This window comes from Cicer arietinum, chromosome 4 (assembly GCF_000331145.2).
Source record: "Cicer arietinum cultivar CDC Frontier isolate Library 1 chromosome 4, Cicar.CDCFrontier_v2.0, whole genome shotgun sequence".
NCBI classification, from domain to species: Eukaryota; Viridiplantae; Streptophyta; class Magnoliopsida; order Fabales; family Fabaceae; genus Cicer; species Cicer arietinum.
In genome coordinates, this window is record NC_021163.2 from 18,669,781 (window position 1) to 18,682,606 (window position 12,826).

At 34.0% G+C, this 12,826-nt stretch overlaps 1 protein-coding gene across 1 annotated transcript in view; it reads left to right on the forward strand.

Annotated features, from left to right (window-relative positions):
• LOC101492868 (callose synthase 9) overlaps positions 1-8,650 on the forward strand; it is a 72,745-nt gene extending 64,095 nt beyond the window's left edge. Inside the window, exons 49-52 of the mRNA XM_004497329.4 lie at positions 6,181-6,300; positions 7,193-7,243; positions 7,337-7,519; positions 8,265-8,650. Of these exons, the coding sequence (XP_004497386.1) occupies positions 6,181-6,300; positions 7,193-7,243; positions 7,337-7,519; positions 8,265-8,501 (591 nt within the window). The 3' untranslated portion in view covers positions 8,502-8,650. The remainder of the gene's footprint in view (positions 1-6,180; positions 6,301-7,192; positions 7,244-7,336; positions 7,520-8,264) is intronic.
• Positions 8,651-12,826: the final 4,176 nt, after the last annotated feature.

Here is a 12,826-nt window from a genome sequence, read left to right on the forward strand (position 1 = left end):
TGGAAGTCACAAATGGCAGACATATAACTCCAGCATCAATTTTTTCTTTTATGAAATGGCGGTCAATCTCAATATGCTTGGTTCTATCATGTTGTACAGGGTTGTGAGCTATACTTATTGCTGCTTTGCTATCACAGAACAATTTTAAGGGTGAGTCAACTTTCATTTTCAGTTCGCCCAAAAGTTTACGAATCCATAAAAGTTCACAGATTCCTTGAGCCATTGCTCTGAATTCAGCTTCTGCACTGCTTCGAGCAACAACCCCTTGTTTCTTACTTCTCCAAGTAACTAAATTTCCCCAAACATAGGCACAATATCCAGTGGTGGATTTTCTATCAGTAATTGATCCTGCCCAATCAGCATCTGTAAATATAGAGACTTCTCTGTCATTAGTTTTCTTGAAGCACAAACCCTTTCCAGGATTGGATTTCAAGTACCTTAAGATTCGATAAACTGCCTCCAAGTGTTCTTCATAGGGAGAATGCATGAATTGACTTACAACACTCACAGAGAAAGCGATGTCAGGTCTAGTGTGGGCTAGATAAATAAGTTTGCCGACTAACCTCTGGTATCTTCCAATCTCAACAGGAACACTGCCTTTCTCCCAAAGTTTAGCATTTAATTCCATAGGAGTATCTGCTGGTCTACACCCACTCATCCCAGTTTCTTCCAAGAGATCTAGGATGTATTTTCTTTGAGAAACAACAATTCCCTTCTTTGAGCGAGCAACTTCCATACCAAGAAAATATTTAAGCGCGCCTAAATCTTTGATCTCAAATTCTTTAGTCAAATTTTTCTTCAATCTTTCCATCTCAACAATGTCATCTCCTGTGAGAATAATATCATCTACATATACAATTAAAATTGAAATTTTACCAACATTAGAGAACTTCATGAACAGAGTATGGTCTGATTGTCCCTGCATATATCCTTGCCTTTTGACCGACTGAGTGAATTTTTCAAACCAAGCCCTTGGAGATTGCTTGAGACCATAAAGGGATTTTTGAAGTTTGCACACATTTGAACCAAATTTATCTTCAAAGCCAGGTGGGCTATCCATGTATACTTCCTCCTCCAAATCACCATTCAGAAAAGCATTCTTTACATCAAGTTGGTTAAGAGACCAATCTAAATTCACTGCCAAGGACAAGAGAACTCTAATAGTGTTTAATTTGGCAACGGGAGCAAAAGTCTCTGAGTAATCAATGCCATATGTCTGAGTAAACCCTTTAGCAACCAAGCGTGCCTTGTATCTTTCAACTGTGTTATCAGAATTATATTTCACAGTAAATACCCATTTACAGCCAACAGTATTCTTTCCTGTAGGTAATGTCATGACTCTCCAAGTTTGATTCTTCTCAAGAGCTCTCATCTCCTCAAGAACAGCTTCTTTCCACTTTGGAATTTTTAGAGCCTCCTGTATATTTTTTGGAATTTCTACAGTAGACAACTTAGAGGTAAATGCAGCAAATGAAGAAGACAATTTTGAGTATGACACATAATTAGACAAAGGATATTTAGTGCATGATCTAATAGGTTTTCTAATTGCAATAGGAAGGTCTAAATCAGGATACTCGACATGACTCTTAAGAATAGAAGAAGACTTACCTGTATCAAGATGATGTGTTGGATTATCTATTGGTTCAGAATCTTGGAAGGGTCGGAGAATGGGTCCTTCATTTCTCTGTTTATGGTTTCTTCTTTCAAAGACATTTCCCTTCCAAGTAGGGTCAATTGTAGTAAACCTGCTTTGTGTCTCTTTATCTGAGTCATTATGTTGTGGCATTTCAGGTGGTCCTTTATTATTATTGAGATCAAGAATTTGATCATTGTGATTTTCATTTGAAATTGTCGCCCCCGAATCTGTCGAAACCTCATTCATAAGTGGATTGAGTTTCAATATGGATTCTTGGGCATTTTCTTTTGGTGCATCAATATAAGTCTCAGAATTTTGTGACAACACTATATCACTTAAAGTAATGATGTTTTCAAAAGTAAAAGATGAATCTTCCTTAAAATTTCCCCCCTGAAGATGAATGTCACTAAAAAATGGTTGATTTTCAACAAAAGTAACATCCATGGTTACAAAAATTCTTTTTGATTTTGGTTCAAAACACCGATACCCCTTCTGAGTTGGAGAGTAACCGGTAAACACACATTTTATTGCTCGTGGATCGAGTTTGTCAAGGTGTTTATGTTCATGAACAAAAGCAGTGCAACCAAAAACTTTTAGTGGCAAATCAGCAGAGACACTAGTCAAAGGAAAATAATTTCGAAAAACATCAAGAGGTGTATGAAAATCTAAAACTTTAGATGGCATTCGATTGATTAAATATGATGCAGTTAAAACAGCTTCACCCCACAAATATTTTGGAACCTTATTTGCAAATAGTAAAGCTCTAGCAACCTCAAGAAGATGCCTATTCTTTCTCTCTGCAATTCCATTTTGTTGGGGTGTATTAACACAAGAACTTTGATGAACAACCCCATTTGCAAGAAAAAAATCGGACAAAAGTATATTAAAATATTCTTTACCATTGTCACTTCTGAAGACTTGAATATTTGTTTGGTATTGAGTGTGCACCATTTTAAAGAAATTTTTGACAACCTGTCCAACTTCCGATTTTTCTTTCAATAAATAAACCCAACAAATTCTAGTATGATCATCAATAAAAGTTATAAACCATTTTTTATTAGAAAATGTGTTTATTCTATTAGGACCCCAAACATCACTATGAATAACTGCAAACGGTTTTGATTGTTTATATGGTTGTGCAGAAAAAGAAGAACGGTGATGTTTAGCAAATTCACAAGTTTCACAATGAAATAAAGATGGATCCTTCTTAGAAAATAATTTAGGAAACAAATGTTTCAAATACGGAAAACTAGGATGTCCTAACCGTAAATGCCATAACATAATATCATCATTATTAGAAGAAACAAAAATAGATTCAAAGCAGGTACTTGTTTTTTGTTGGTCTTTGAAGTCGAGTCCATTGTCAAGATAATAGAGTCCTCCACTCTCCTTAGCATTGCCAATCATCTTCCCCGTGCTCAAATCCTTAAAAGTGCAATGAGAATGAAAGAAGTTAGCTTGACAATTTATATCCTTTGTTAATTTAGTAATGGATAATAGATTACATGATAAATTAGGAACATGTAAGACATCTTTTAAGGTTAACTTAGGTGACAGAATAACAGAACCTTTCCCTGCAATGGCTGAAAGAGAGCCATCTGCAATTTTAATTTTGTGGTTACCTGCACAAGGGCTATAAGAAGAAAATAGACTCGACTCCCCAGTCATATGATCAGTAGCACCAGAATCAATAATCCAAGTATGGCTGGGAGTGACACTAAGTAGAGCAGTATTTGGAAAATTACCTCTCTGAGCTATAGAGCAAGAAGAAGTTTGAGACTCAAGAAGTTTGTACAATTGATCTAACTGTTCCTTGGTGAAAGGAGATGGGCTTGAAGGAGACTGCTTCTCTTGATCAGATGTACCAGCTTGGAGCGCATGACCTTCGTTTCTTTCTTTTTTCTTCCAATTTAGAGGTTTTCCATGGAGCTTCCAACATGTATCACGTGTGTGCCCTGGACGTTTGCAATGTTCGCACCATGGTTTCTTGCCAGCGCTCTTCCCGTCTTCATTTTTTGTGACTAGGGCAGAGCTTTCAACCTCACCAACAGAAGGTGACTTACCCATCATAACACCTTGTCTCGCCTCTTCTCTTCTAACTTCTGAGAATGCTTCCCGAAGTGATGACAATGGGATCTTTCCCAATATTCTGCCTCGGACTTCATCAAGCCGCTTATTAAGCCCAACCAAGAACATGAATACACGGTCGTTCTCCTGTCTCTTAAGAAACAGAACACTGTCCTCACAACACTTCCAATGATCATCATAGCAGAGATCCAATTCTTGCCATAGTGTCATCAACTCATTGTAATAGGTAGTGACATCTCTATCTCCTTGTTTGGTATGCCACAATCGTGATTTGAGATCGAAAATTTGAGAAGAATTCTGAATATCAGAATATGTTTCTTTGACAGCCTCCCAAACTTCCTTGGCAGTAGGCAAAAACATAAAAGGTTTTTTGATTGTTGATTCCATATTACTAAGCAACCAAGCAATAATAACAGAGTTCTCAGATTTCCAAAACCTGTATTTTGGATCAGTTGTGGCAGGCATTTGCACCTCTCCTGTTAGGAAACCATATATTCCCTTACCGTTTAAAATCAATCTTGCGGTTTGGGACCATTCGACATAATTTTTTCCATTTAGTTTCTGGATTTCAACCTTGAGGGCATTAGAAGTTCCCTCATGGCCAAAAAAGTTGGAAGAACCATTCTGGCTGCTTAGGCCGCTGCCACTGCCACTTATGGCGCTGTCTAAATTGTCAGGGTTGTTGACTACGTCTGATTTTTTTGCCAAACCATCGTCGTTGTCGCCGCTACCCATAAGGGCTACCTTCCATGGGGTATTGTGTGCCATTAGGTTTAGCTCAGTTGGTTAGAGCGCCAAACCCTAATGGTTGTGGTAGCTCAGGTTAGAGAGCCAAACCCTAATGGTTGTGGAAAGGTTTACAGAACCCTAACCAGAGCTCTTGATACCATGAAGAAAGTAAAAGACAAAATACTTTCATGTTTTATTATTATAGCCCTAAGCTGTTTATATAGGAAAAGAAATTACAATAGTAAAACTGAGTAATAATGATAGAATAAAAATAAACATAATAATATAAAATAAAAGAGAATAAAATCTAATTTCTCTCGATTCTTCAACAACTATACATTGTTTTGCTGCTACTTTCTTCTGGAAAAATGTGTCATGTGCTAAATGAATGAGTGTTATAGGTAGTTCTAGTTCTGAAGGGGCCAATTTATTTTTATGTTGCCAGTCCCCTACTTAAACAATCAGTCCCACCCTTGCCTTGATTCAATCCCGCATTGTGGGAGTTTTATAGCACCAGGTTTCTTAGTGAACAATCTTTTAGAACAATCCATGATTTGCGTAGTGAACAATTACTGGTGCTTTCCATTTGGTTGGTTAATCGGCTTGAATTACTTTCTATTCCTTGTAATATACACCTTTTCCATGCTCATATTATCCTGAACTCAATTTGGGCTTTGGACATAACACAATTGCACAAAACTGGTTTAGAAGGTGAGGACTTGATGCTCAAGCTTTATAAAGGCTATTTTGGCTCTATCTTTAGTCGATATGGAACTCTTAACACATCCTTTCATGCTCAAGATTGGACATCTAAAACGCGGATTAATGCAAAAGGAATAACAAAGATTTTAACACGCCTTCTCATTCCCAATTGGATGTTTGGAGCATGGACAAATGTGAGTATAATAATTTATAGATCTAAGCCGAATAAATGGTCTAGGATAAGCCTTGTACCATTGTAGAATTATGTGTCCAACTCAACTCCACAAAAGTGGCTTGTAAGGTACTTTTTCAGCCTTGTTAAGGTTACCTAGGCCATATCTCTAGTGGATGTTCAACTCTCAACACACCTCTTCATGCTCTGTACTAGACATATTAAGAGTGGAATAATGCAAGGAGGAACAAGAAGGATCTCAATAATTCCATTGGGGACAAATATTGTAGATTTATCATTCAAATTCAGTTGTTTTGGAATCTAGGAAAGGGGACTTTTATAAGCCGCTGTCCATGGTTTCTTCAACTACTTGAAATTGAGTCAGAACCTACTGGATACACAATCTGTTGATTGAACTTGATTAAGGAATCAATTAATGGACGACTTGAATATAACATGCTGAGGAATTAAATTATAGAATCTACTATATTTATTTTGAAACAATTAGGCCACACAAATCCTTTAGTAGGCATTGTCTTTTCCTCAAGATGATAGATAGGTTGAGTAGTTAGCAAGTGGTGGGAGGTGTAGCTTCTTTCTCTTCACGAGCATGGGCAAGAACTATTATGATGCATTATGAGGTTAATGTAAAGTGGTGAACACTTATGAATGAAATTGATAGAAACGGAGCAATTATGAGGTTAGACATCTCATCATAGTTGACTAACTAATTAAGAGTTACCTATCACGAAAAAAATTAGCAATTATTATAAGATAAACTATTTTGCACCCACCTTTCTTCCTTCCACTCTAATAGTCTAATTTAACTAAGTTCCAATTATTCCATCTGCAGGCTCATATCAGGAGCTTGGGTTCAAGGATAGCTGAGACCATCCTGAGTCTGAGATTTTTCATTTTTCAATATGGTATTGTGTACAAGCTTAATGTGAGAGGAACAGATACTTCATTGACGGTATGTTTATATTTCATATGTTTATCCTTTTGGAGATTTACTAATTTAAAAATATATTATTTCTCTTGTTCCAACTGTTAAATAAAGGAATTTATTTAAAATTGATAAATTATACTAAAAGAGTGGGTAGCATTCCCTTCGCTGTAAAGCACCATACCCTACGCTTGTAAATTGCCCCATTATGATGTTTAACACAAATGTGATTTCAGTAGGCTTTCTCATATCATCAAACTCATCTTCCAAACTGGCCCTCCTTACCCTGGGCATAGCTTAGTAACAAATGGTAGGAGTGGTAGTAGTACTAATGAGAAAACATGACAGATATTTGGATTTGTGTGGTTGTGGAAAAATTGGATTAGCCAACTACTGTTGCCTGTCAGATTTGTGGTGGTTGACCCCGCAAATGGTGGCTTCCGTATTGCTGACAGTAATCTGTGTTTCTGTTGCAATTATAAACCCAATGAATGTGCTGGATGTGGCCAAGGGTCTATGAGGCTATAATGATGGTAGCCTAGGGTAGCTGAAAATAAGGCGGTTAGGGTTTTGTCATGGAAACAAACAGTCTCACAAATCGGGAACTCTGATGCCTATTTCAAAAAAAAATATATGGAATCTAAATACTATTTCATTGATTCTAATCACAATAATGATATGCATTATATAGGCCAATGCCTTGACATTCTAATAAATGCTGTCTTGGCACAAAATCTGAAATCTGTCCTAGTAACAAAAATCTAGGAAAACTAAATCTGTACAAAATAAAACAGAAACCAATTAAGGGTTGTTTGCACAATACAACAAAGGAGTAGCTTGATTTGTTTTATAATCCACTTCTATTACAGAATTTGTGCATGTTAGTCAACTGATTGCTTATGTTTTCCATTTTGCACAGGTTTATGGATTTTCATGGGTAGTGCTGGCAGTGCTAATAATTCTTTTTAAGGTGCAAAATTGCATAATGGGGTCTATATATTACTTGTGTATGTTGCTAATTTTGTATCTTGACCTGAGGCTATCTTGTATTCTTGCACAATAGGTATTCACCTTCAGCCAGAAGATATCAGTCAATTTCCAGCTTGTGCTGCGCTTCGTACAAGGACTATCCCTCTTGGTGGCACTGGCTGGTTTGGTTGTAGCAGTAATATTAACCGACCTATCAGTACCAGATATATTTGCTTGTATTTTAGCATTCATTCCTACTGGATGGGGAATTTTATCGGTGTGTTCTCTTTTCCTCTGATGCAATGCATTTATTAGTTTTTAATCTTTCCACTGTTGGATTGGATGCTTGTGATATCAGCTGTCTAAAGTTGGAATCCTGCAGTGCTATAGTTTGATTCTTTGTTTATCAAATTTATATTGCTTTTATTTACAAGTTCATTAGCAAACTGACGTCGCTTTTTTTTTATTTGTCATTTTCCTTGATGATGTGTTTTTATAAATACAAAAGTGTATAACTTATGCCCGGGTTTTTGGTAGAAGAATACAAGTAAAAAAACCAATGTTGTCAAAATCATACTAGACCATCCGTTCAACGTTGAACCGGTAACCACCAAATCTGTTGATTGGTTCAACCATGTTTCATTCCCCTTTAGAACTGTGGTTGGTTCAACTGGTTTTTTTTTTTTTTTTAATAAAAAAATACATTTTATTTATCCCCTGGTCATTTGGTTCAACCATGACCTGGAAGTTGCTAGGTCGATCATTGGTCTGGTTCTGGCAACATTGGTTAAAGCTTCCTTCCATCTATTTTATTATATCCATTTCTATCCTATTCTAACCATCAAACAACCCCTTAAAGATATTTAGAACGTAATTTGACATCTATAATCCTATACACTTGTCCAAACACTTTTTGGTTTTATTATCCATGTGCTAAAATGGAGCTGATTTTGTATTAGTGGTTTTAATATCTCAATTCTATGTAGCATTACTCTGATTTTTATATATTGATTGTTGTCTAGATTGCTGCTGCTTGGAAGCCTGTGATGAAGAGACTAGGACTATGGAAATTCATTAGATCGATTGCTCGCCTATATGATGCTGGCATGGGAATGCTCATTTTTGTGCCCATTGCATTCTTTTCGTGGTTTCCATTTGTATCAACATTCCAAACTCGCCTCATGTTTAACCAGGCGTTTAGTCGAGGGTTAGAAATTTCTTTAATCCTTGCAGGGAACAATCCCAATACTGGGATATAGTTTGACTTGGCTCATACCATATTCCTAATAGAAATATGATGTATTTTTCATATGGTGGAGCCTAGATCATTTTGTAAGTCTCTTTAGCATTGTGAATAGTGATGTATAATCATACTTTCAGTTTATGTAGTTAGACCAGTTTATGTACAGTTGGGTGTAATATTAGCAATTTCACTTGTGAATTCCCTTTAAATTCTGCGAAGCCAGTTTCTCTCCAGCACGGAAAGACAAATGTTGCAACTGCCTAATTTTAATATATTATAGAGAGATGCAGAGATGGCACGTTTTTTTCTTTTCAATTCTTTTGCAAAGGTCAGTGAGGTTGAAAGCTCGAAACTCTTTAGCTGATTTGCGTATACTCATTGGCTATTTGCCTGATTTCTATTATCCCCGCCACCTCTCCCCAAGAAGAAAACCCCAGGTTTCTTTGGGAGGGTCCCCTATATAATAATAATGCATTGAAGTGCAGCCCAAAGTATGAAATTGAATGACTGACAAGATGATAATGATCTTTGCTTGTCTGATTCTCTTAAAATTGTTGTGTTAATAGGACCTGGCGTACCATGCTGCTATTGTAAAAAATAAAACAATGGGGACTTCTTTTTAAGTGAATACTTTTTCACACAAACATAAATACGTCGAACATTATTTTAGGTGTTTGATAGCAACTTGGAAATAAAGTTATATATGATGGGTCAAATTATTTTAGATTCTTTTAAAATTTATACAAATTCTTTCAACATTTTCTAGTTATAAAAACTATTTATAGAATATGTACCTTGAAACTTTAGACATGCTTTTTTAATATCTATTAATTATAAATGTTTCTCGTTCTTACAAAATGTATAAACGTTAAAAAATAAACTACCTTTTTTAAAATGCAAAAAAATTAGAAAGTGACAACAATTGAAATAATTCATTTTTATAATATACCATACACTTGAAAATTATTGTAATTAATCTGACATGGCTTTAATTAGAATATTTAATATAAATTTATTAAAAAATAAATTAAAATTATTGGATTTGACTCATCAATTTGAATAGTAAACCAATAAATCAGTATAATTATGAGTCATGAATTGCCTAAGACACAAAAGTCAATGCCGAAGTAAGCTACATTATATATACTCCACGGATAAAAAATCTGCTCAGAGATTTTTTGCATTTTTTTTATCTTTTTATTTCTTAGGATTAAGTTTGTTTCCGTCAATTTTTCTTCTCTTAATAAACTTTTTAGCACTCATGCTTGATTAAAATAAATAAATAAATAAAATAAAGAATTGGTTAAATCAATAAGAACCAGTTGCATAAAATTACTTTATTTAAAAGTATAACAATATTGAATTTTCATATATTTGTTTGAAATTATAAAAATATTAATATTTGAGAAATATATTTTATAATTTAAAATGTAGACTTTGGTAGTTTCTTAAAATATGTTTTTTAAATTTTTAGCAAGCTTTTTAAAAAATATATATTTATACTATATAAAATGTCCTTAAAAAATAAATTACTTTTTTCACAATTTTTTGAATGGAAAAATTATTATAAAATTGATATTAATTGTTATTTTACAATTATTTTGAGGAACTTAAATTTTATCTTTTGAGATTATAATATGAAACTCTTATCTCTGAGAAACACTGCATCAATTTTATTTTTTTCAAAACTAAAGAATGAGTTTATTAAAACAAACTAACCATATAAATTATATGTTGATTTTGAATGATGTATAAATATTATTCCTAATAAATTAATTTACCATTTTCTTCAAAGTTTTTTATGTGCTTCACTTTTCCTAAACTCATGGGTTTAATCTTTTAAAAGTGTTATCTCACACATATGTTTAGTATTATTTTATGAGGTTAAATATTGTCAATATAACTCTTACTGTTGAGAAACAACGCAGGGAAACCTTTTTTCCCAACTAAAGAATGAGTTTATATAAAAAAAAAAACTAACCATATAAATTATAAGCTGATTTTAGAATGTTGTATAAATGTTATCCTTAATAAATAATTTACTATTTTCGTCCAAGTTTTTTACGTATTTCACTTTTCCTAAACTAATGGGTTTAATCTTTTAAAATATGTTATATCTAAAGGTATAAGTGGATAAAAAAAAAAATTAAATTAACTTAAACATCTGAATCAAATCAATTCAAAAATTACATGTTATTTTTTATTTGGGTAAAAATTACATGTTATTTTTGGTTACCTCGTTTCTTTGAATTGGCGGCAATAATGAGAGGCTTAAATCTTGTACTTGTTGTAATGAAGCTTGTTTCAATAATATAGTTAAAAAAAATTCAAAGGTAAAAGGAAAAGTAAGAGAAAACAGCTAGCACTACTAGGTCCATCACATTGTTTTCATTATTATACATAACTCACCAATCATTTTAGTTTATTAAGGTGCCATGATTTTTTAATAGTAGTGTTTCATTTGTTTATTTTTAGAGTATTAACTATTTTCAAATACAATACTAAAAAAAAGTGTCTAATAGATTTAAATGTAAAAAATTTAAACTAAATTCAGAAAGTCTAAACAGAAAAATAAGGTGGATGCAAATATGAAACAGAAGAAGAAGGTGTACGTATATATGGACCACAAGAAGAATGTAGATGACGGCATCTATCTGAAGAATAAAAGTAATGAAACCCTCTTAAGTTGCCAAACAAAATTTTAAAAAAATTATAACTAGTTATCAAGTCGGATCGACGAGTTTTGAACTCATTATCTGAACTAAATATATGCAAATTTCAATGGATCGGGTCTGGTCAGACCTAAAAGTGACCAGTTACATGTAAAAATTAAGTTAGGTTAGATTGAGTGGTCGAGTTGGCGTCCGCGCCCATCTACACCGCTATAGTTAATACAACTAATAATATAACAAAATAATCATTAAAATAATATTTAATACAACTATGATATCACTTTTCTTTTTAACAGAATGCCGCTATGATATCATTTTCATTATGTTTCCTAGTCCCCTCTTAATTTTACAAGTTCTTTTCCCTTGAAAACTGTTGGAAAAAATCAGAGATAATTAGCGATAACTATCTCAATAATGCGGAATATTTTTCTCTCAGCTGTGCAAATAAATTGCCAAACAGAAAATACAATTCCACATAGCAAAAATAATTGGCAGAAAATTAAATATGAGACAAACACAATTTTAACGTGGAAAACTTCTCTCAAATTGAGAGAATAAAAACTACGGAACTTAGTGCAGAAAAAATTCAACTATAATAATTAATGGGTCCACCAGAGTCTTCCTATTAACAATAGGGAACATCAATCAACAATAACAACCTTCCACTAAAGTGGGTATGTCAAAGTAACTCTCAGAGAAGATAAAACTACTCAAACTGTATATTAAAATAACAAACTCAGTGGTAGGAATAACATACTAAATTTGTATATCAAACGGAGCAAGTTTGCTACACACCTGTTACCACCGCCAGTAACCAAACCCTTATTTTTCTTTTCTGGAAACCGTTCTCTTTCTTTTTTGGTAGTTCTTAGGGATTGCTAAATCCCTTTTATTTCCTTCACGTGGGTCAAACCCATTAACACCTTCTTTTTCTTTTCTTTTTTTTTTTTCAATAATAATAATAATAATATTAATAAAATTGGTGGGTTTCACTTGAGGAATGAGCTCACCCAACAAATCTCCCCTTCACGACTCAAATGGGAAGGTACTGCTCAACCATGTCAGTTTTCTTTCTACAACATATCATATTCGACACAAGCAAGGTCTTCGTCATCATATCTAAACCATTCTCATCAGTATGAATCTTCTCAATTAAAAATGACTTCATTTCCAGTGCATCTCGTATCCAATGATATTGCACTTCAATATGTTTCGACTTTGCATGAAAAGTCGGATTTTTGCTGAGATGGATCGCACTCTGACTGTCACAGAATAACACAAACTTGGCTTGCTTGAGGTCTAACTCATGTAGAAATTTCTTCATCCACAAGAGTTCTTTAGAAGCTTCAGTTGCTGCAATGTACTCAGCTTCAGTAGTCGATAAAGCAACACACTTTTGTAGTCTTGATTGCCAAGATACAGCTCCCCTGCAAATGTCATCATATAACCAGAAGTAGATTTTCTACAATCAAGATCACCTGCCATATTTGCATCTGTGTAGGCATCTAACACAAGTTCACCACCTCCATACCATAAACACACTTTGGAAGTGCCTATGAAGTATCTGAGAATCCACTTCACTGTTTGCTAATGATCTTTACCATGATTAGAGAGAAACCGACTAACAACTCCAACTGCATGAGCAATATATGGCCTTGTACATACCATA